A 24,177-nucleotide genomic window follows, 5' to 3' on the forward strand; every position below is an offset into this window, starting at 1 on the left:
CTAATCTAAACCTTCTCTCTTTCAGTTACACCTTTAGCATATGACAGCCAGAGTTTCACACTTAGCAAAACTTCTCCTCATGAATGCATGACAACCAAGACCATTCCAGCCATTCAGGTTGGACAGCTTTCTCCTTACACTTCTTACATGGAACCAGAAAGAGAGCCATGGAGAGAGAAAAATGTCAGAAAACTATCAGTGACAAAAGAGATGATTTTCATCTCTGGGTAGCCATGTACCTCCCAGCCAGAGAAAGACAACAGAGAGGAACAGCTACTGAAAACGAGCGCACCTTCTGACTCAGAAATGGGTCTGTTAAAGAGCTAGAAACATGTCACAGTCTGCAGATGTTCTTAGAGGGTACATTCTACTCCAAAGCAAGGTGAGTTACAGGAGTGTTATTCTGGTAACAAAGTCAATCATCAGACTATAAAATATCAAACCTTCCCTTGTCTGTGTGCTAAACCATGACATTTATGAGCTAGAGCTCCCAGGAGCAGCCTGAGATTGTATTTCAGAGTTTAATATCATCCACTGTAAGCCCACAGCTTCTAAGTGTGGGTAGTTTTATCTTGGGGGAAAGAAAAGAATTCAAAATCCTTTTGCGATCTGGAAAGTTGGGATGGATCAGTGGGGTTTCAGCTTCAGAACCTAGGCCCTCTGGGATACCCCCTTACGCTGTTCATAATTCAAAGTTACTAAGGAAACTGCTCACCAAAAATCTGGCATCAAATACTGTTTATGAAGCCAAGCCAGAGATCTCAAGTCAGCTGTCACCCAGTCACTTCTCTCATACCAGGGGATTTTCCCTGACTGCACATTGAATAAATACCTTCAGATCTGCCCACTTCTCCTCCTAATGTAGGCTGAAGGACTGCAACTTCTTCCTAAGTACTTCAGGATTCACAGGGTAGTTTTGGTGACAGGGCCTATGACCTATGGAGGAAAAAACCCTGCGCAATGTGAGGGTTCTGCTGTGAATGGGAATCATCAGACCAGCTGAAACGTCCTGCAGCCTCAACTGCGAAGGAGGGCCCTTCAGTGAAGTTGCCACAGATACACATAGGGGGTGAGAAGCCAACCCAAGAGGTTAGGGTTGGACCCCACCATAAACCATGCCCAAGTACAACACTGGAAAAGGCCAGATTTGGGTCTGTATTACTGACTTCAAAGTGATGGCAAACAAGGGAGGCTGGAAGCCAGGAAGGGAAACAAAGCCTCACTGCATCCAGAACACACTGCACTGATGTATAGATATTTAGGGACTGGATCAACTGCTGTAACTGGGAGAGCATCTCATGGCTGGGACAGTGAGGAGAAATAACTATATGGTGACATCTCTGCTTTGACTTCTCCCTTTACATACTTCAGACTCTTGGACTTTTGAAGTGCAATGATGAAGAGATAAGAAATAAAGACAAGTATTATGATTGATACATATAATATCATGCTGCTTTCATGATAGTATCTTCTCTCTCATGCAACTAAACCAGCAAGTGATTGCAACTGTGCTCATTAGTCTCCAATTCAAAGAGAAGCTCCTATCTTCATGCAACAGCAATCAGGGATCTTGCTTACATAAGAAGCCTTGTGTAACAAAAACCAATTTCAAATCAATGCATGTGCTCTTTTTGATCAAGTGATTCAGTTGAGCACATGAAGATTCTTTCTTTGGCCATTCTGGCTGTAATTTAAATTTGCTTTTAAGCAACTGAAGCTAACAAGTTTGCCTTTCCTCAGAGTGCAGGTCAGTGGCCTGCAGTGCCAATTGACACAAGTCACACAGAAGCCATTGAAGTTATTTTCTGCACATTCACACAGCATGGATGCACTGAAACTGGTTTTGCTAGCTTGAAACTTGTCTAATTCAATCTGTGATCAGACTTAGCAAGATCAGCTTGACTAAGGGTTTTAATTCTTCCCATTCTGCTGGAAACACCCTAGTAAGGGCTAGAAGAGAGTTTCTAAATGACCTTCCACTTTCTTTTTCTCTGGTAAATGACAATTTTTCTTTCCTTGCATCTTCCATGGAGCTAGGATGACACGCCTGGGTTTTAGTCTGCCTAATGAGAGCCACAGTAAATGTGCATACAGTGCTGCACACTGCTAGAACAAACATCTCTGCCCATGTCCCTGGGTCACTGCCTCATCGCAGTGCTGCTCCAGGAAGTCCTGGGTGTTTCTGAACTTCTGCCAGCCAAGAGACTGCAAGGCATGGGTGAAGTGAAGCCTGGCACCCTCGGATTTGTGCACCTACATGGGCTTGTGGAGCCTGTGCCTCAGCTGTAGGTCTCCCTGTCCTGCTAAGTAGCACTGAGGTCCCTCAGTGGCCAAGGGCTGGATGTGGAAGGAGGGATGCAGCTAGCTGTCTGTTCCCTTAGGTCATAGGAGCTCTAAGGGCTCCACATGAGAAGATTCCAGCATCTGAGTCACTGCTCAGGTCAGAGCACAGCACCTCCTGGCTCACCCTGCTCTGCAGTGGGTAACCCTGACCTCACAATCTGATTAATAAGGTTAGTTAATAGCAACAACAACTACAATAGTGATGTTAGTTAGGGAAGTAACTGGTTATTTCACTCCCTTGTGGGAATTACCACAGAGGCATTTGGGGTTTTCTGGGACCCACAATGTGCTACGGCCTGGTCCAACCTCTGCAATTTGCTCCTACTCTTCCCTTGTCCTCCTGATGGTTCCTAGAGTACATTTACACCCAGAATAAGTAACAATGTCCCTGTCATTCCCTTAATACCAAGTGAATCTTCTCTGAGCAAGGAGGGAATGAAGGTAGGGGGTAACCTTGGGAGCTCGCAGCATCCTCAAGGACTTCCATTTGGCAAGAATGACCCCAATGTATTCCTCTAGCAAGGCTTCTTAGCGGATCTGCAAGAGTAAGGGCAGTCATGAGTTCTTTGCACCACTCCAGACCACTGAGTAGAGTAAGTCAGAAACATGTTCCTAGATCTCCCAGACTACTGATAGCTCAACAGAGGGCTCAGTGCAGCAGGGAGATGAAAGCCACAGTATCTGCTGGGGTTGCATTCAAATGCACCAGAACTGGTCTTTCAAGGTAATTATACTTGTTTACTGGAATTGAATATACATGTCCCTACAAGATGCCTCACAGAAATAAAGCTTATCTACCCATCTAAGGATCTGTACACATTTAAGTAACAAAATCTAAAATCAAAAGTTTCCTTTGTAGTAACTAGTCCCTATAAACTAGGAGGCAATGATGGATTGAGTGTATACCAAGTATTGATTCGGAGTGTTTTGACATGCAAACAGATTTGACTGCTAAACTAGTTTGGTAGCTTTATTGTGGGATGCTTAATACAGAGTTCATTAATGCCTGTGCAATATATATTTTTTAGAGGTGTTTTTTCCTGTGTATAATAGAAAACAAGTTGATTATCTCCAAGGCTCACTGTTGAGGAGAATAAGGCAATTGTAGCACAGGGGACAGCCCCTTGCTGGGAAGCTCACTGGGAAGCAAAGGGGCTCTGTGCAGCAGTGGGTGCTGGTGGGAAAGGGAGGGTGATCCCAGCTAAGCACTGGTATGGGAAATCTGGATCCAATTTTTGCCTCTTCCACAGATGCTTCCTATGGTAAGGGACTTTACCTATTGCTGTCCCAGTCTGTTGAGACAGTGGATTATATGCTGTGCCTCACCTCACTTTTATCTATAGTTTGTACCTAGTTTAGCTTGTAGGGTATTTTACTTCTTTTTTGTAGTTGTAAGATTTTAGGGACATGTTAGCAAGAATTCTGCCATGCACTATGGAAGAATCCTGTCCCTTACAGCACCTAAGGATTCCCTTGTATTGCAAACAAATAATTGTAATGGAAGAACTAACTAAAGAAAAGCATCCAAGGAGGCTAAAATCTGGACCATTTGAGAAAGTCTGAAGTGTTCCGTTTTCTTCTCTTTTTTGCCAGTCCTCCTAATGTCAGTATTTTCTCACTGTCTGAGGTATTCACAGTTTACAAACTCCTCTCCTATACATATTTCAGCACTCCTTGAGTGTCCAAGCTTATTTCTCTGGTCTAATCTTTTATTCTCCCTGTAACAGGCAGACTGTGTCTGGCCATTTGGGAAATAGTTCATAATTCCCTGCTTAAATAACTGCCTTTTGATAAAGGTCCAAGAGAGCACTCAGAGAGCTGGTTTGTTTTCAGGGATGGAGCAGACAGAGCAGAATGATGTTGCCTGCATACTAAGAAACTTGGCCCGAGGCCCACACACACACCAAAGGCAAAATAAATAAATAAGCATCTCAATCAATCTTGACGTCACCAGGAAAAGGGTCACTGCCATGTGGAAGGAGACATCTGGCCACTGAAGTCACTGCTCTGGAAGGACGCCACTGAACTGTTCACATGCTCTGCAGCACAATAGGATAATATGACAGTCAAAAAAGGTAAAAAACAGGGGGTGGATAAGTTCTAATTGATGCTGAGTGAGAGGAGGATTAAGGAAGGAGCTGCCTCCTTCTGCAAACCTAACATCTAACTTTTACCTGATGAAAAACTCCCATGTTTCCAACGCTAGACCAGCCTGTCATCTCACAAGACATTGTCCATTAGACTTTCAGAAACAGCTCTGGAACAAGGAAGAGCTGGATCTTACCACACAGCTAGAATGGAAACGTGTGGAGGAAGGCCCTTTCCACATTCGCATGTGCAGGGCTAAGGAAGATGCACTTGCCCTGGTATTTGTGTTACCTGCAGCTGTACACAACCACAACCACAGACACAAAATGACAGTTGTTCAGAGTAGCCAAAGCAACAGACCGCTACAGTCTTCCACATGCATCTTGTATTCCAAAGAATTATCTCTAAACACATTTAAAGGAAAATGCCAATTGTTCTATTTAATAAACAACAAGGTTTTGAGAAGGAGCAACAAGAATTGTCTGCGGGGAATGAGAAACCTCTTGATAACTCTTTCCCTTATACACACAACCAAGTTGCTTCTGCAGGCTATTGTCTCTCTTTCCCTCTGTCCCCAACCAGACACAATATTGAAAGCAGCAGGGGATTGTTTGCTATGGGAGCTCTGATCTTCCCTTTACAGCACCAGGGCATCCCAGCCCATCCAGACACCAAGCCAGGATGCTCCTGGCACAATGGAGCATCTGCACCCAGGACGTGGAGGCTCCTCTCCAGCCTTGGGCATTTCTGAACCAGCCTGGTTTAAAAGCAGCACAGCCAAGACCGAGTCTTTGTTGTCAGAGCCCGGATTCCTTCAAGACCGCTAAAAAAATCCACCCTCCGAGAGATGGGAATGCGACTGCCTGGAAAACGCCCGTTTCCCAGCACTTTCCAGCTGATCCCCGCGGGTGCTGCCCGTTCTCCCGGTCACAAACGGGGGGTCCGGCGCTGCCTTGCCCGTTCTACAACCGGTCATTTCTCATCTACACAGCGGCCGAGCGGGGCGGAGGGAGGGATGCGGGGCATCGGCGCCCGCAGGCCGGCGGCGGCGTGTGGCGGGGCCGGCTCCCCTCTCCCCACCGCTGGCCCGTGCCCGGCTTATAGAGGCCCCCCGCCGCCTAAAGCGATTACGGGAGCGCCCCGCTGTCCCGCTGCTCCTCCGCAGGGGCTTCGCGGTGCTTACCGGAACCGGGGCGAGTCCTTGATGCACTCCTCGAACTCCACCGTCATCCTGCCGGCTCGGCCCCGCGGCGCCTTCAGCGGAGGAAGCGCATCGCCCGCCGGCAGCCAAGGACGCGGCGAGCGACCGAGCGACTGAGGCAGCGAGCGAGCGAGCGAGCGAGCGCCCGCCCCCCGCGCCCGCCGCCTCAGCGGGATGAGCGCGCCCGCCGAGCGCCGCCGAACGCCACCGAGCGCCGCCGAACGCCGCCCAACGCCGCCCAGCGGCGCGAAAGGCCGGTCTGGCCCGGGCCCAGACTGGGGCCGCCGGCGGGCAGAAGCGGAGAGCAGGGCCGCTGCGCCGGCAGCCCGAGGGTCCTCTCCCTTGGAGCGAACAGGCGGGACGGCGGGGTCCGTGTCCCTGCGAAACGCGGCTCCCTTCCGAACGCTCACCCGGGGCCTTCGCCCCTCTTGCCGGGCGAGGGTGGGCTCTGGCAGGGCACTCGTTTGAAGCTTGTCTCTGGCTGTGGCAGCGATGCTTCGAGCATCACCTCACACCAAGCGATCAGCCTGAGGTGCGGCCGCCATTTCCACATAGAGCTGAGCGCGCTGATGGAGATAAGAGCGTCCAGCACAATCCCATAGTGGCAGTGTCAAAAGGATTGGCATCAATCCTGTTACTACTTAATCTAGTTTTTAATTTTCTATACTCAATGGATTTGCTGCTGCCATCAGCCGGGCAGTAAATCTGCAGTAACTCCTCTGGAGCCAACGTAATCACCTGAGGAAGGAAGACATCTGGGCCTGTGGGTCTGGCCAAATAGATCAAGTTTGCTGCAGGACAGAGCAGTGTGATGTGGAATGGATAAAGGAGGCTAATGATGATGGGTTTAGTTCTGATCCTCCAGCCATCGAGCACCACAGACAGAACAGTATAAACCACGTCATTCGCTGCAAGTTGAATAGGAGTTCAAGACTGGGAGAAGGGCCTGAAGTGTAAATCATCACCTTTTAAGAGAATGCATCCCGTGTAACACAGACCTAAACAAAAACAAGGGCCAGAGCATCTGAATCCACGACAAAATGGATCATGATGAGGCCTCACCACAGGCACGGACTGAGCCGTGATGAAATGAGATGTTCTGTGACATTTCTGTGCACAAACTCCAGCCCAGAGTCACCTCTAGAGCAGGCTCCCATTTCCATCTGAGTTCCCAGACCTGCCTGATTGCTCAGGCCCAACCAGAAGTATCAGTGTGCGAGCAAAAAGCTGACTTTTTACCACAGATATCAGATGCTGGAGGGTTCTGAGGAAGGCAGGAGAAAGAATCAGCCCCTCAATCCCCTCCATCCAGGAGAAGGAGCAAGCTGACCTCTGGTGGCCTCTGTTTTATGTAGTTCCATAAGGTCAAATCAACACCGTTTCCATTCCCTTTGGTCCTCCCAACAAGATGAAAGCGTGGGGATGTTTCTGCCTGCGTGTGTATGCACAGGCTCCGGGATTACAAATTACCACCCTATTTAGAGCCGAGAATCATCAGTTTCATTATAAAAGCCTCTGGAGGCCATTGTGCGAGTTGAAAGCCGGTTGGATTTTCCTATTCAAACCAGATCCCAGGTTTGTATGAGGGAGGCAGGGATTTTTCTGTTGCTCTCCCTGTTTTGCTAATGAGTTGGGCTATTGTTTGCTCTGGTTTGGGGCTACTGATGGTACACACAGATACTGCAGCTTAGGAAAGATGAGGGAAGATTTTAGAACACAGAGCATAGCCATGAAGAACATCTGCAGCCTTTGTTTTATTATCATTATCTTGGCCTATTTTTGTCCCTGTAGCTGTTATTTACGCTCAGTACATGGTAGCCCACACACATCCTTTCACAGGCTGAAAGAGGTGAACATGGCTTACCTGAAATGCCCGTGATGTTTTCTGCAGGGACTTTAATGTGGCCGCTGGCTGAGTCAAGAGTAGTTTCATGTGGAGAAGGTTCACTGGGTCATTGAATCAAACTGGTTTGTGTTGGAAGGGACCTTAAAGCTCATCTAGGTCCCCACGGGCAGGGACCCCTTCCACCGGAGCAGCTTGCTCCAAGCCCCTGTGTCCAACCTGGCCTTGAGCACTGCCAGGGATGGGGCAGCCACAGCTTCTCTGGGCACCCTGTGCCAGCGCCTCAGCACCCTCACAGGGAAGAGCTTCTGCCTAAGAGCTCACCTCAGTGTCCCCTCTGGCAGGTTCAAGCCATTCCCTTTGGCCTGCTGGATGGGAACATCCAAGCCTTTAAGTCCCCAGTCCCAAACTCACAAGTGAATTGTGGAGGGGTGCTCACCATGCCTCACACTGCACATTTACGGCCCCATAAACCATGTTTTCTGTGGGAATTATCTTCCTGCTCTGCCACTTTTGATGCCTTATCTGACTCAGGAGTCAACCACAAGTGTGTCAGAACAGCCCAAAGGCTCAATTTCATTAGAAACGGACACAAAACCCCAAACTTAACTCCTGCTCGGGTCATTTCTAATGGCGAATGGCAACGTAAAGAAATCCCATCACTGACAGAACCTGCCCGCAGGAACACTTAATATCTGAAGAGCTCTGGGAGGATGAAACACAGGATTTGAGAGGGATTCCTTCCCTTGCCGTGGCTGCCTCAGCCACCTTCACCCACACTGCGCTCCTGAGGTAACCGTACGCCCTCCATGGCGCTGCCGCCGCGCCGCCTCAGCGAGCCCGCCCCACACGCAGGCGGAAGCGAGCGGCGGTGGGCGGGCCGCCGGCGGGAAGCTGGCTGAGGGGAGCGGGAGGCCCGCAAGGCAGCCCCCGTTGTAGCCATGGTGGTTTGTGCCCCAGCACGGTACCTAGTGTTCTTTCAGTACTTTGGCACTAGATATAGGTAGGTGCCTCAGCTGCATCCTCGCTGTGAGCGGTGGGACTGAACCAGCCCGTGCTGAGGGGCGATCGTCACTGAAAGGGGTCAGCCCTGAGGGGGGTCAGCCATAAGGGGTGATGGGAGAGCTGTGGAAGGGATGGGTGTACGTGGTGCTTTAGGTGAGGGTTAAATCCATGCTGAGAGCAGACAGCAGGACTGTGCTTTCTGCTGTGCACACAAGTGTAAGGAAGGGGATGGTTTAGGCAGGAAATGCATAAAATAGGCACAGAGAGAAACATCAAAGGATGGAGAAAGAAGGCAAACTTGTGATCTCGGGCTGGGGCTCAGGGAGGACAAGCGGCTGCTTCCTGCAGCGGTGGTGGTGGTGGTTTGCTGGGTGTCCGGTGGTGTGTCCGGTTCCCAGCCGTGCGGATGCTTGTGCTGCTCTGGGGGTGCAGCTGAAGTGGTCTGTGGGCTGAGTCCTGCAGGGTGGTAGCTGAGGTTGGGTTTCCCCAGGCCTTAAGCATCCCACATGTGTAGCTGTGCCTGTTTACAGGGAAAGAAAGCGTGGGGGAGAAGTGGAATTGTGCCTGTTTCCCTGAGGATTATACAGATTAATACTATAATGTGCCAAACCCCACAACTCTTACAGTGCATGGTCTGTATCACTGTGGGTACTGACCTAAAGTACTCTGAGTAGTTACAGGTAGGTTGGGTTTAGCCTCAGGATGTGTCTCTCTGCACTTCAGCTTTTGTGAATGGCTATGACTTCTTCAGTGGAGAAGGAAGCTCACCACAAACTGTCTTTGTGGCCTTTTAGTCACTTATGGCATCCACAGAGCCTGCAAGAAAGGGACCTGCACCAGGCAACCACCTCCTGCCCCTGAAATACTTTTATCTGTGGCTCATTTTCTAGTGTAATTTGTCTGCCTTATCTTTGTGCCAGCCTCCAGGTCCTGCTATAACAAATGGTTTGATGACTGTCCCCATTAACTTCTGGATGTGCTGGTGGGCTCTTTGGGAAACCTTGGGTCCTGATATATATCACTAACTATTGTATTTGTTTTGCTCTGCAGCGGGGTTATGGAGACGTCAAATGATCAGTCATTGATTGGAGTCCAGAATTACTTGGAGGTAGGTCCTTTGCTAATCATATTGTCATTAAAATTAAACTTCTTAGGGTCACATTGTTGAGTTACAGATATTATCAGAGATAAGTATTATTTTTAGATTGACACTCTGTAAGAGACACTTGCATAGTATTAAACACTATAATATTCAAAGCAGTCAGATGTTCAGAACTCATGTTAGTATACAGGTGAGAGAAATAAGGCAGGGTGAAGTCAAACACATTTAGATCCTGATAAAGATGTGACCCCTTTAATGAGAGTTGAAACTGAGGCACCTGAGAGCAGAACTCTGATTCTGAAAGCCCTTGCTGAAGTGCTGGCACACCTGAAGGGACTTAAGCCTGTGGGCTTCATATTAACACTTGTGGCTATGCTTCCACTTGTTCTCAGGACTGCCTTAGGCTGAGCTGTTTCTAGATCTTGCATTCCTTTGGGAGAGGATATATCTGATAGATATTTTCAGAACAAAACACACCAGGATATCCATTGTTCCAATGGAAGAAAAAAAATGCTTGGTTTCCATTCTTCTGGAGTTCTTCTAATATGCCGGGGGGGAAAAAAAGGTATGATCTTGTCATCACTGTTGTTCCTGTGCTGTTTCCAGGGGTTTCAAGAATGTAAGAATGGCTTTCAGGATGTGACTGCTGGTTGGGCTTGGAGTCAGTGTGCAATAGGAGTGCAAAAGGCCCGCTGTTACACCAGCAACTAGGAAGTGGGTCTCTTGCATAGGGTGAATGTTTGTGTAACACAACTGTAATTTAGTTACACACACCTGGATGTTTGTGTAACCCAACTGTAATTTAGTTACAAGCTGCTGTTGAGCTGCATTTATAGAGCAGTGCTGGAGAGTCCCATGTTCCTGTGCAGGGCAGGATTGAAAGGAAGGTGTGTTATTTTTCTCTTACCTTAGAAGCATGTAGTTCAAAATGAAGGCTGTGCCTGCTCAGAAAAGAGCTGATTGAGATTGCTTCAGGTGAGCTCGCACCTGTGTATTAATACTAACCCTTCTGTTACTCAGATCCCATTTTCAGTTAGACTCTCTAACTTGAGATCATGAACTGTAGCAGTTTGAAGGTAGTGCACCCACTGTGCTTGTTTGTGTGAGTCTATGCTCTGCATTAGCTTCAATCCTTGTCTGTTGAAGGAAAAGAGTCGTGGAAGAGCTGAAGGAGCTCTTCCTTGCTGTCCCACCCAGTCACTCTGTGGCCAGGACACTTCCACACCATGCCTTGGTTTGCTGAGTGAGGGTGATAGCTCATGCATGCTCTTGCTGAGCAGTCTGCAGAAGGAAAGTGTGATGAATTAATGGCTTGAGTAAGAGTTTTATGGGTGTATTTGTATGGCTTTTTGCTTGAGACCGTTGTGGAGAAAGTGTATAAATATTGTGCACATCTTGAAAGAAGAGCCCCAGAGGATTTTCTATCTCATTTATCTAATGCTCTGAACCATCCAGTGTCTCAGCCCCAGGCGCCGGACTTTGGGTGAGCCCAGCAGTTGTTTTGCATTATCCAAGTAACTTTGTTTTAACAGGCGAATGGGTAGGATGGGTGATTAAAGGAGAAAAGAAGAAGAAGAAGAAACAAAGAAAAAGATAAACTTATTTGGTGTTGTCTTTTCACAGTATCAGCACTTTGCAGGCCAGTTCTGGGATATGTGCTTTGCTTTCATGTGGTGGTATTGATGCTGGGCACTGCTGAGTGGAGCTGTGTCTATTAGAACCACATGGGAAGTCTTAAAGCAGCTTTAATAGAAAACTTCTGAGGCCTGTAGGAATTTATCTTCCTTCCTCCATTTCTGTGCAGCCTTGAACTTCCCAGCTTTCCAAAGCCAGGAAGGCAACTGAAGGGAAGGGCAAAATTAAATCTGTAATGAGATCCTTATTGTATTCAAAGTATGTCCAGACATTTGTCTGCAGTTGCAGGCAAGCAAATAACCTGGGAGGTGTAGACCTTGTGTTTCAACAGCTGTGTCATTAGAACTGTAATGAACTGGTTTGTGAGTGTGGTGCTGCAGTCTTCTGTGGGGTAAGGTAAGACAGCTGGACTGGGGCTGAGCAGAAGGCCTGTCCATAACCCTTTTGTCACTGTAAAGCACTATATCCTGCAGGATGCAAGCTTTTGTAGTCCTCAGTACTGCTATGTAACAGTGCTGTGGGACTGGCTGGAGGAAGTGGAGACTTGTTTTAGCTCAGGGACAGATGTAGAGCTTTTAACATAGCTTTGAGGAGGGTAAGCTTTGCAGACATCACTTTTGTTCTTTCTTGGAGACAGTGTATTTGTCTTGAAGTATTTGGAAGCCCAGCTTGCTAGTGATGGGTCCAAAACAAAATTCCAGACCTTGCCTCCCAGATGGGGAAATTTGAATCCTGTGACTTGGCTCCTCCAGTTCCTTGTGGAAACTTGTAGGATGCAGGACTTTATGCTCTGGTCTCAGTTCTTACAAATGTCCCTACTGTAAAAGAAGGTTTCCTATGTAGCACCTTTTGTTAAAGTGAGTAGCAACATGTTGCTTGTGCTAACAGGCACCATATGCAAGGCCTGCTAAGATCTGGAGAATTAAGTTCCCTTTCATGTTTGGTTTGAACATCTCCTGAGTGTGCTGTTTCCCATTGTGCTAGTGAATGCTGCCCAAAACTAATCTTCCCCACACGAAGCTCTGTTTGGCCAGCAGCCTTGTGCTAAGGCCAGATATTACTCCTCATGAAAGGAAAAGGGGGAGTAGGAGAGGAGAAAAAGAATATATGCAAACTTCTTACTATGCAAGGCAGCTTTGGTACAACCCCCCCAGAAACGGAGGGGAGGAGGAAGAAAGGAAAATGGACCAAGAGAGCTGTTATCTTTAACCCCCATTTCAATAGTAATTCAGTGGCATAGGAGATTGCTTTGGAAACCCTTTCTTCTAGCAGAAGCCACTTTCTCGGCTTTTTTTGTCCTGGCTTTCACTTCAACTTGTATCTGTTCCACTAAAAATGAGTTAGATTTTTATTAGTTTCATTTGAAATAGCACCCATTGAATCAGTGAGGCTGCGATGACTTGCAACCAGAAGCTTGCATGTTACTATTTATTAGAACACAGCAACCTATAAGTTGTGTAGCATTCCTGGCAATGCAGTGCAATCCCTTGTGTCTGTGCAGCTAATGGATTGTACAGTTCAGCTGCTTTAAAAGAGAAATGGACACTTAGTTATTCAAAAACATTCCTAATGCCTGTAGAGATAGATGCTGAGTATCCTGATGATCTTTTATGTAGACTTCAGGGAGAGAAGCAGGTGAACTTTTGCTTCCCCACCATAGGTGGTATACAGCAGTGGGCCTGTTCTTCATCTTGCTTCTCCAGCATTTGTAAAGAGTGGGAACTGAGCTGTGAGTAGGAATAGCAATCTGGAATGCGGATCCGTATCATTCTGGCACACAACAGTGGAAATTTCAGCGTGATTCAAAATATGGAAGTACTTAGTGAATGAAATCTGTTAGCAGAACAGACCTACTACATGCAGCTAATGCTTTCCCCTGCATCTCTGGTATGCAGCGTGTTAGAGGATAAACTGACACTCTGGGATGCTTGTTGCTGCTCCAGGAATATGGTTGTCTGGAAATGCTATGACTCAGGAAGTAAAGGCAAAATGAAAATGGATGAGATCTGGTTCAGTGAAAGGCCTCCAGCAGGTGCCAGGCCATGATTTCAGTGTTTGTTACACCTGCTAAAGAGAAGGGTATTTGCATGCTCTGTGGCTTAAAGAACTTTGAGCACTGGGAGGGCAACCCAGCTTCTTTATTCCTTATCTTCTCTAGTGGCTTTTACCTTGGTCCCCATGGGTAAAGGGCTTAACTTCTGCCCCAGTTTTCCCATAGGAATCCATAGATGATACCTAACAGGGTAGGGATCTGGATTAATAGCAGTAAAGCCTTTTGAGCTGCTCAGATGAAAGATGTACTTGTTTTAGGGGCTTGCCTTTTCCGAAAGGGCAGGAAAAACTGGTTGCTATCCAAGCAGTTACTAAATGAAAGTAATGTGGGGCTTTTAGCAGCGTGGGTGATGTTCACAGATGAAAGTATACAGGAATGAGAGGAGAAACCATCAGCTGTCTGTAGGCTCAAAGGGCATCTGGGTGGTACAGATAGGAGACATTTGCATAGGTGAAGGGGTCATTTCTGACTTGTCTGCAAAAAAGTTCATCAGTTCAGAAATGCTCTTTTTAAGGAGATTAATTAGGGTGGGGTATAAATGAAATATTAGAATTGAACCTGGAGGCAGCAGTTGCTAGTATATTATCAGCTTGCATGCCTGTTAGGCTTGGAGGAAGAATCCAAGCTTTCACAATCTGAGATTTGGTGGTGGTAGTCATATTCCTCCTTGGATGCCCAGCACATAGATCCTTCAGTCACTTCACCAGAGAGCTTTGCCTAGGAGAAAGTTGTGCTGGAGAAGGGCAGCTATGAAAATACCATTTGTAGAACCTGTCATTCAGTCCTGCACCTTTGTGGATTCATTGGCTGACCTGAATGGGGAAAACAACCAGGTTTGCCTTGGAGTCTGCATTCCAGTGTTCTTATTGTCCAGCACTGTCTGGATGCAGTGTGGGATCCAAAGGAGTGCTGCATCCAAACTTCTCCAAGCTCCTAACAAGAGAGGAGAATGTATTACTGTGATACTGTGATTACATGCTCTCTCCTGTTCTTTGCCCCTCTCTAACCCTGCTGAACTGTGTTTCCACAGTTTGCTTGATTTTTGCTTGATGGGAAAGAAGAGGGTGGAAGAAGGGAGGAGCTTGCAAAACCCAAACATGTATTTGCAGAAACTGTGTTCTTAAAAGGCAGCTTCTGCTTTAAGACAAATTGCTGAGGCACAAGCCAAGATCTACTGCAGAAAACTATTTAATTTCTGTCTGGTTAAGGGTGATAGATAAAGATTTTTGTTGTTAATTGTAACCACATGTGAACTCCAAATAGGATTAGGAAGAGGAAAAGATAGGCTCATTTTGTTCTGTTTCCCAGGCCTTCCCCTGCAGCTCTGTTGCACGTTTTCTGTTACCTTCCTATGCATTTTAAGGGTACACTTTTGAGAGCCCAGAATCCTCTCTGTTCAACAGTAGGAGTCTGCAAGGTATCTGTGAGTCAGCAGTTCAAACTGTTGACTCTTGGTACCAAATGAAAATGAAATAAAGACTGGTTCACTACTCAGGAGTGGAGATGGGAAAGGGGAAGAAGTTTTTAGTCATTCATCTGGTTTTCTGCCTTTTCTTGTTGTTTTTCAGTCTTTCAGATCTGCTTCACTCATTCCCTGTAACAAATTACATTGGGTTTTCTAAGGGTCTGTCCTCACAAAGAAAAGAGTTGTATTTTGAAGTGGTCCAGCAACCTACTGTAAAACCTTACTGTAGATAAGACCTACTATGGTTTTAACATTGGTATTCCATGAACTTGCTGACCTACCAGTGTTTGTCCTTTACCAAAACCCACCCTGGCTTTACTAAACTTAGGCCAGTCTGGACAGACCCTTCAATATGTACTACCTAATTAACCATGTTAGCATCTCTTTTGTTCTGTCTCTTGTGTGTGTGCATCTTGATTAAAAGACACCATATTAATGACTCATTTAGCAGGGCTTTATTTACTTTCCCAGCAGGAATGTGTAGTAATTCACCCGGTTGTTTCTCCAGTCCTTTGTTAGTGGGCAGAATTGAAAGGCAGAAACAGGGTGGGGAGATAAAAGCCAGCTGTGTGGATAGGAACAGCTGGGAAAGGGAAACAACAGGCCAAGCCACAGGTTGGCTCTCCAGCAAATCCATGCCAAAATCCATAGGCAGAACCTAGAGGATCTCCATGGCTGTTTTTCCCCTTGCCTTAAGAACAGGAAGTTCAGCTTGTTGCAGTACAGTTTGCTAACTAAGTTTTACAGTACATTTCAGCTGCAGTGTAATTCTGGGGCCTTTTGGCTCCAGTAAGCTTGAACTCTGTGACTATAAAACATAAGTTCTTTGATGGTATAAATAATGCTGGTAGTTTTCTGCTTTAGTCTTGCTGTGGCAGAAGTCTTGGCATGAGTGAGGCATCACCTGACTATAAAGGCAACGCTAGCTCCTGAAGAAAACAGTACTGTCAAGAATTAGCCAAGTCCTGTGTTAATGCCACTGTGGAAGCAGCAAATACAAGGAAATCCCACCTTATGGCTGCCAGTGGCCTGTGTCTGTCCCGTGGTTCTCTGTACCTGCTGGGATAGCTCAATGTCAGCTCCTCAACTGCTCGTGGGCTTTATGAGCTGTGTCATGATTCTTAGATCTGTTTGTATTTCTCAGTGGGACTAATAAATGCATTACATCAGTGTATGCTACTAGTCATCTGGTCCCTGGCTCCTCCTTTGCTCTCAGCAGTTAATGGAAGCATGTTGCTCTCTGTAGCCCTGTTCCCATTGTGGATGGAAAGGAACTTTTGCCCGCAGCAATAAGATGCAGTATTTGACACTGTTATGGTCTGCACTGGAAGCAAAAGATGCAGCCTAAGCTCCTTCAAGTGTCTTGGCTGATGTCATTCAGACATCCCTGTGTGCTGTTTCCAGCCCTTTAAGGCTTGGATTCTGCAGCACTTTAAGATCTGCCGAAGAAATCAAAGTCCAGTTCTTAGCAGTAAATTGCAGGGATGGTGTCTGGGTTTCAATGGGCAAGTCTCTGTCTTCTTTCCCACTCACCCAATGATATAAAGGATGGGCAGATAATATATTTTACTTTATTTTGTGCACATAAGAAAGCTCATATGGCATTTTGTATGTTCTGTTTGCGGTAATGTTAGGACAAAAGGTGAGAACCCACTGGTGCTAGAAGTCCCCCAAACAGGCTTCTCTATGTCCCTTTGTTTGCAGCCCATGGTAAAACTCCCAATTACTTCTTTGTGTGAGTAATAAAGAGACATACGGTCAGCAAGGAGGAGGATGTTTTTTCCTAGCTAGTTTGAAGCAAGTCATCTACTCACGAATCCCATCTCATCTTGGCTTCCAGAAGGCAGTGCAGAACCTAAAGCCTGTTGCTCCTATCAAGTTCCACATCTCCAGCCGCACAGATACTGGTGTCCATGCACTCTGCAACTCTGCTCACCTTGACATCCAGAGGGCTCCAGGGAAGCCAGCTTTTGAGGAGAACCAGCTTGTCCGTGCTCTTAATCGCTACCTGAAGCCTGAGCCAATCTGGTAAGTTGGTGGCAAGTCAAAATCTTTTCTTCTTGTTGAAGAAAGGAGGAAATGCAGCAATGATCTTCATTCTTCACCCACAAGATCTATTTTCCCTTGTTAATATGTGTTGCCAAACCACTCCCTTGCACGTGTGTATCTCTACTACCACCAGACCCCTGTTACTGTTAGATCATCTATGCTCGTACCCCTAAACCAAGAGTAGTTGTGAGAGACTGGGGTCACCATGTAAGTATTGAATCCAATGGGATGACTCTACTTCCACACATGAGCTAGAACACTGGTATTTAACTTTCAGTGCTGCTTTACTCCCCAAACTCCTTAATATCCTTTGTTTATTGAATTAGCACTTAGCAAAAAACTGGCTGCAGTATTGCCTCTTACCTGTATCTATGCAAAATGATGAAGAACAGCAAACAAAGCTGCTGTTAGTGTTGGCAATCTGCTCCTCTCTTCCTGTATCATCAGCCCCTTTTTTCCCCTCCTAGACCAACGCTACTGCTTAACTTTGTTTGGAAAAGTTACATCAAAAACTCCAGTTGAATATTTTTGTAGCAAGATTTGATGTTTTACTCAATGGGATAAAGTCCTTTTCATACTACACCCAACTGTTAATGACAAGAAGTGTTGCATATGAATGTTGATACAACAATCTACAGAGAGCAGAACAGCCATTTCTTCTTCCTGTTTCCTTCTTTCTTCTTGTTAGTGTTATTACTTGTTGAAGAATGTCACAGTGAGCTTATTCTGCATGAGAGAAAAGCCTAAATGCCCACCCTCAAATGCAGCAAAAAATCATCATTAAACCAACAGTTTCTGTTTGGAATTTGCATCAATTAGATGAGTAATTTCTACACCCCGTGACTTTTTCAGAAGGTGGATTGGATTTCATGTTCTTTGCTTTCCTTCCCAAGCTGTTGTGCAGTTTCTCTGACAGCTGTCAGCCAGTTTCTCTTCTTCCCCAGACATGGGTGCATTTTTATGGTTAAAGGGTAAATTGAATGAAACACTGGGGGCTTTTTTAGACTAAAAGCCAAATCTGTGCTGCGTTACAGAATCAACACACCATTTGCCAGCAACTGCTTTGCTGTGGTCTATTCCTCCTTCTGTTGCTTTGTCTTATTTGCATACACTAAACTCTTCAAGGCCGAGATTGGCTTTGTCTGCCCAGGATTTGGTCCAGTAGGATTTGAATCTCTGTGAGGTACTGCATGGAAGAGTGTGTCAAAGCATTTCAGAGTGTTGTGCAAGAAGGTGGGTAATTTACAGGAGGTATTTAGGTGAGCGGAACTGTCATGCAAGGTGCCAGACTTCAGTCTTTCTGATGTCTGGTGACATGTACATAAAGGAAGATTATGGAGAGAAGTTCTCTATGTCAGAGCAAGGGCCCAGGACCAAAAAGCCCATCCCTCCCCACCCCAGTGCAGGATTGTTGCAAGAATTAGCAACATTACTATGAGGTGCTCTTCCTCCTTCCTGCTTCACCTGGTCTGCTTTACTTTCTAATCTCTTTGCAAAACAGGACCTGACACAAATGCTGACATAGCAAGGCCTGGGATTTGAGGGCTGACATTGTAGTTGCATCAGTTCTCAGTGTTGCAGGGGAGCATTCTAGTTCTCCAAGGCTTGGGGAACAGTGAATTCAGCTCTTAATATGCAGGTGCTCAAGTAGTTTGGGGTCTGAAGGAGGGAGAAATGAATGATGGTGTTACTTTTTCCCAGGAGGTCTTTCTTGCATGTTCCACGTGCTGTGCAAAGAGTGAACTAGTATGGCTTGGTTGGAACTGTGTCATGCTTTGTGGAAGGTGCTGATCTGCAGTTGAATCACATGCTTAGACCTTTCAAAGCATGTTGTAAACGTTCAAACCTGCTGTAGGGTGGTGAGGCACTGGCACAGATTGCCCAAAGAAGTGGTAAATGCTTCATCCCTGGCAGTGTTCAAGGCCAGGTTGGACAGAGCCTAGGGCAACATGGTATAGGGTGATGTGTCCCTGCTCATGGCAGGGCTTTTGAACTGGATGATCTTAAGGTCTTTTCCAACGCAAATAATTCTGTGTTTCTGTGAAATACACTGAGACCTTTTATCTGCAGTCTCTCAGCCTGGTCAGTGACTGGAGCAGAAGATGCAGCTGCTCTCTTGGAGCTAGCTGCATTCTTTCGCCTCCAGACAAGTACCAAGGGAGCCATCAGAGGGTGAAGGGGAAGAGGAAGTAAAATCCTTGGAATCTGAGCTCAGGAAAGAGAGCTGGAAGGCACTGAGAGAGCTTTATTACTAGAGGCACATAGTTGCTGTTAGTGGCTGTTTATTATGTTGTTTCAACTGACCTTTTCCCTGGATGTTTATTTCCTCTAACAGCTCTCAGACAGTTTTGTGAACAGCATAGGGCCACACCACTTTGATCCTGACAGTCTTCTGACTGTCCTCATTGGCTTCACTGTTACTGTCCCTCCATAAGACCCTCTTGTGATGTGTTAGAGTAGGTGAGCTCAACATAAGGGCAGTGTGTGATGACCGTTAATGCTGCTTGGGCTTGTTACAGAGTGTGGCTGCCATTAGAAATGCATCCCTGTCAGTCCCCAGAAATGTGGAAGGGAAATTGCTCTCCCCCACACCTTATTTGCAAAAATGTGTTTTAGCAGTTTGCAGAGTTGGTGGAGTCTCCCTGAAAGCAAACTTTTCACAGTGGGTACCTGAAAGCAAAGCAAATACTGATTTCACTGCCTTTACTACACAGCCCACAGACAGCCATCCAGTAACAAGTCAGATCATGCATCCCAAACCTGAGATTGAATATTAGCATAATAACAGAGGATTGACAGATTTGCACTTCCATTTGCCTCTTAAAGTAACAGCTAGATTCCTCTGTACTGAGAAGCCAGAACACAGAGCAAATCCTTCTCTCAAGGTAGCGAAGTTGCAGCTTAACATCTGTGAGTTATGTCCCTTGATAGCTTTCACCTTCTTTGACATATGTGTGAAGAGTCCAGTGCATCTGCTGAGGGGCTGGAGGTGATTTCTTTCCAGGCTGCTGTGTTAATTAAAGCAAAAAGAAAAGATTCTGAAATAGAGTTTGACTTGTGCAGGATTTTAGTTGTTATTTTTTGCTCAGCCTGAAAACTAGGTCAGAATCTATGGAAATCAAACCCTTTCTGAATGTTTTAGCTGTTCCAGGGAGCATGAAGTAGGTCATACTTTTGATTTCCTTCCTTAAAGGGCTAAAGCAGTTGTTTGGGAGGCAAAACTAGGTGATTGTACAGCCAGAGGATACCACTGTAATAATCAGTCTGTTCCTGTGTGTCACCAGCCACTGAATCTCAGTGTCTTTCCCCTGAGTTTAGGCTTAGAACATGTGAGTTGCGTTGTCCGAGTTTAATAGAATTGTCTGAGAGAACAAAATCTACTGTTGTGACCCTTCCATTTCCCATACTAGCAATTCTACATGCATAGTTATAGTGAACTTTGTGATGCTTTGATTAGTCAAAGAGCAAACAGGATTGCTGCGGAAGAAAGTTTTGAGTTAGAGAGTATCTCTGAAAGGAGGCAGCAGTGGGGTCTTTTTTATCTCGCACTAAGACCTGAGATGTACCTGTCAAGGGTGATATCTTCTGATCAAATGCAGTACAGTCCTGATCAGTTAGAGTTTGGGTTTCTCAGGATGCACTCAGCTCTACTTCTCCTTCCTCCCTTGGTCTGAAAATGGTTCAGCTGCTTTCCATTAAAGAGCCTGGTGATGGGCATGAGTCTGAGTGTATTCAGCAACCATCCTCTCCTCTGTAAATATGACTTTGCCAAGAAGAATTCTCTCCTAATGCTGAAGAGAAAACTCGGCACTTTCATGTGGTTGCAAGCAGGGGGTGATGGAGAGAGGGATCTTTGTGAGAACATGTTATTGGCTATGAGCTTGGAAGGGAAACAAGATTCCAAGCTTGCTGACTGTATCAGCAGCAATAATAACCTTTTGTAGCATGATGGGTTTCTTCTGTCACCTGATCTGTCTTTTAGATTTGCAAAGCATATTTGAAAGGGTCTTGTCCACAAAGATCAGAGTTTATTTCATAGTTCGGGTAACTTCAGGAGGACTTAGCCCCTTAAGTAGGGGTGGTAGTACAGTAGACTCACACCTTCTGTTTCTGGTTTCAGTTTTGTAAGCACACAGTAAATGCTGCTTGAGGGACAAGAAGACAGAGCTGAGATTCCTCCCACTGTCTGTAAATTGCCATTTAACTTCTGTAGGATGTACTTGTGGAGAATATCTTTGTATCCAATAAATTACCATTGCTAGTGAGATAGCTTTGGGTTTTTCTTCCTTCAGTCTCCTCTGAAATTCAGGCTCCTTTGAGAAGGTAAAGTATGCCATGAGTCTGTATTTGCCAGCAGGCTTTCAGATAATGGGATCTTAAGAAGGCCTGAAATGCAGCTGCTGGAATAAATGCTGGAAAGACATTCCTTGATAGAAAAAGCCTTTGGTAGCAATTGCATCTGCTGGAAGAGGCAGAAAAGGTGCCTGTGTGGAAGACCATGTGAGCATAACTAGGCTTTTCTGAAAGCATCGCTCTATCAGAGGGAGTGAAAGGATGGTTATTGAATAAAAAATCACATAAATGTTAATAAGGGAAGTTCAAGATAGATGAAATGCTTGTGGAGGCATGTAAACAAGGGAAAATAAATGTAATTATTATATTCCTGTGTTTAAAAGAAGCTGGAGGTCCTCAGTTCAAACTCAATCGCAGGCCTGGAGGATGTAGTTTGCATTTCTACTGAGAGTTTATAGCAGTGGAGCAATCTCCAGGGCTTGTTATTGCAAATCTTTGTGCCTCAGCTTTAATTTCTTCTTCTGTGGTCTGAGCCTTTGCAGTCAAAGGATGTGAGCCAGAGGCACTTGAGCTGGCAGAAATCCCTGGAGCACCAACCTTTTTCAAGTAAATAAATAGGTTTTTCTATTACTCGGTCCCAAATGGTACGTTTTGGCTGCTCTGGGTCCCTTCTCTTCACTATGCTAAACCCCAAAGACAGAAGGGCACACTGCAGGAGAAAAATAGCTTCTCAGGAAAGATCTCCTCTAAAGTAACACCTGCAGAGAGGTGGTGCCTGTGTTATAGGGGCTCTTTGCTGTATGTTCCCTGCGGTGTGGTGAGTAGCCAGTCTTCTGGGATAAGGGAAAATCAAATCCTGTAAAAACTGTGCTGATGTGTTCAAATCAATGATAACGCTTTGGGGCAGGAACACAGGGAAGCTCTGTATTCTCCCTTGCTGGAGAGAAGGGTGTTTTCCTCTCTAACAGCTTTCATTCCCTCCCTTCTGGCTACCAAGCTGTCTGTGTTTGATGGTAATGATGGTGCTGGCTTAGAGAAACAAGGCAGTTTCTCCCTGTTGCTTGTGGAAGAAATCAGGGGAGATCAGCTGCCTAGACAGCTGATCCTTGAGTTGACTGCCCAGAGTCAGTGGAAGATAAATAGACATGAGCATTCCCAAAAGCCATTTTCTGCACACGTGATGTTTGAGGAGGTCTCCTGCATGCAGCGTTCTGTTTCCAGACAGACTCCATATAGGTGATGGTGGGATGCACCTTTGTTTTCATCGCTATAGCAAAGTCCTGTGGGTCTTGGAGGTTGTGGGGGCAAGTGACTTCATTTAAGCCATCTCCATCTGCTACAATGAGCTGTGGAACCTTTGAGAGTGAGCACAGAGGTATCTATCAGTTGTTGGGGGAGTCCTTCCCATTCACGTTTGGAACTATGGATCTGCAGCAGCAGAGGGGCACAGTATTTGTAAGGTGTGCTCCTCAACTGGAGGGGTCAGCTTGCCTTGGGAAGTTGCTGCCTCTTGCCTTAAGCATGGCTGGGAGCACGTGTGCCCTCAGCCAGATCTGCAACATGATTTGATGGGCTGGGTGAGGTGTCTGGTCTCACTGTGTGTCAAAGAACACACACCATCAATTGCCATTTCTCTGCTGAAGGGCTGATTGATCTTAGCCTCTTGTGATGGTGTGAGCATCCCCAAAATGTGTTGATAGATGACCCAAAGTTGGTGTGTGATGACAGGGATGATGCCAAGGCTCTTCTGTTTGCTTCCAGTTGACAGATGCCTGTGGCAGCCTAGAGATGCAAATCCTTGGTCATGGGTTAATCATGGGTTCTGCAGAGAGTGAGATTTAATGAATTTTAAGTGTGGTTTCTCAAAGAATCCATTGCATATTTCATTTCCCATCTATGTGGTGACCAGGCAAAAGCTTTTGAACTAGTGCATGACGTTCCTCTCCATCTCACTCTGTCTTCTCTCCTCACAGCATTCTGAATGCCCACCGGGTGCCCAGCACCTTCCATGCACGCTTCTCTGCGCTGTCAAGAACCTACATCTATCGGCTGTTGATGGGCTGCTCTCATCATTCTGAAATCCCAGTGTTTGAAAGGGATCTCTGCTGGGCTCCTGGGGCAGGGTAAGTGTGTTCCATTAAACATCCCTGGGGAGCCTCATCAGCGCTATGGAAGAGCTTGGCTTTTCGGGGAAGCGGGAGGGGGTAATTTCCATGTGAGACCAGATTCCCTCTTCACATTGCCAAGATTTCTCTGTTGAAATGGGTGCAACTGCACTGAGTTATGTTCACTGAGCCTTACCGTTCTTCTGAATTGTATGGTGTTACCTGTAATAAACATGCTTAGCACTGCTGAACTGTTTATTCAGTGACTCCATCTAAAGTCCATCAACAGCTTTGTGTGTCCCTCCCTAATGGAATCGATGAGCATTTCCTCAGATGACCTTGCCAGTTCATACAGCAAACCCATTCAGACAGCTGGCCAGAGGAGCAGTGCTCTGACATGATGCAGATAGGCAGAAATGCATTGCCTGGCAGATCCCAGAGCATAAGTGTGACCATACAGACAGACAAGAATGAAGGCTGAGAATTCTTCTTTTTAATCTTATTTTTTCTCTCCCAGTTTTATTTCTGGTAGTTGACTGTGTGTAAATCTGCTCTCTCATTCCCTGTCTGACTGCTTGTATGTTTGAATAGTGAGACCAATGACTCCGAGCAACCCTACAATAACAAACCGGTATATCTGGCTCAGTGTTCACTTGTGTTCTTGGAGTAGCCACTGAGTCATAACAGATCAGTACTTGTATATGCAAGGGAAGAAAAACAAATTCAGTGCCATTTAGAAAGAAAAAAACAAACAACTTGGAACATGTTAAACAGTGGGTGAGGAAAGAAACCAAACAAACCCCAGAAGATAATTTGTTATTGTCTTTTTAGTTTATGTTGTACTGAGATAAAGATACAGTCAAGAAAGTGGAGTTGTAGAAAAACAGGTTTGCAGCCAGTTGTGGCAATTTCATCACCACTATTGGAATAACAGTTGTGGGTAATAGGGGAAAAACGTGATCTCAACTGTCCTAGAGGGGTAAAGATGGCATTGT

General features: G+C 46.0%; 2 protein-coding genes across 6 annotated transcripts in view; one reads left to right on the forward strand and one right to left on the reverse strand.

Annotated features, from left to right (window-relative positions):
* Window positions 1–5,883, reverse strand: part of ACAP3 (ArfGAP with coiled-coil, ankyrin repeat and PH domains 3) — a 66,683-nt gene extending 60,800 nt beyond the window's left edge. Inside the window, exon 1 of the mRNA XM_061351522.1 lies at window positions 5,615–5,883. Coding sequence (XP_061207506.1) covers window positions 5,615–5,661 — 47 coding nt within the window. The 5' untranslated portion in view covers window positions 5,662–5,883. The remainder of the gene's footprint in view (window positions 1–5,614) is intronic.
* Window positions 5,884–6,750: 867 nt separating this feature from the next.
* Window positions 6,751–24,177, forward strand: part of PUSL1 (pseudouridine synthase like 1) — a 29,771-nt gene continuing 12,344 nt past the window's right edge. Inside the window, exons 1-4 of one of the 5 annotated variants that reach the window (XM_061351517.1) lie at window positions 6,751–7,207; window positions 9,531–9,588; window positions 16,576–16,763; window positions 23,051–23,200. In XM_061351517.1, coding sequence (XP_061207501.1) covers window positions 7,041–7,207; window positions 9,531–9,588; window positions 16,576–16,763; window positions 23,051–23,200 — 563 coding nt within the window. In that variant the 5' untranslated portion in view covers window positions 6,751–7,040. Of the gene's footprint in view, window positions 7,208–8,397; window positions 8,479–9,530; window positions 9,589–16,575; window positions 16,764–23,050; window positions 23,201–24,177 lie in introns of those variants that run through there. The other 4 variants (XR_009725173.1, XR_009725172.1, XM_061351514.1 and 1 more) reach the window with 4 other exon arrangements.

This window comes from Neopsephotus bourkii, unplaced genomic scaffold (genome assembly GCF_033783945.1).
Source record: "Neopsephotus bourkii isolate Nb327-2 ecotype Australia unplaced genomic scaffold, CSIRO-AGI_Nbou_v1 NB_593, whole genome shotgun sequence".
Lineage (NCBI taxonomy): Eukaryota > Metazoa > Chordata > Aves > Psittaciformes > Psittacidae > Neopsephotus > Neopsephotus bourkii.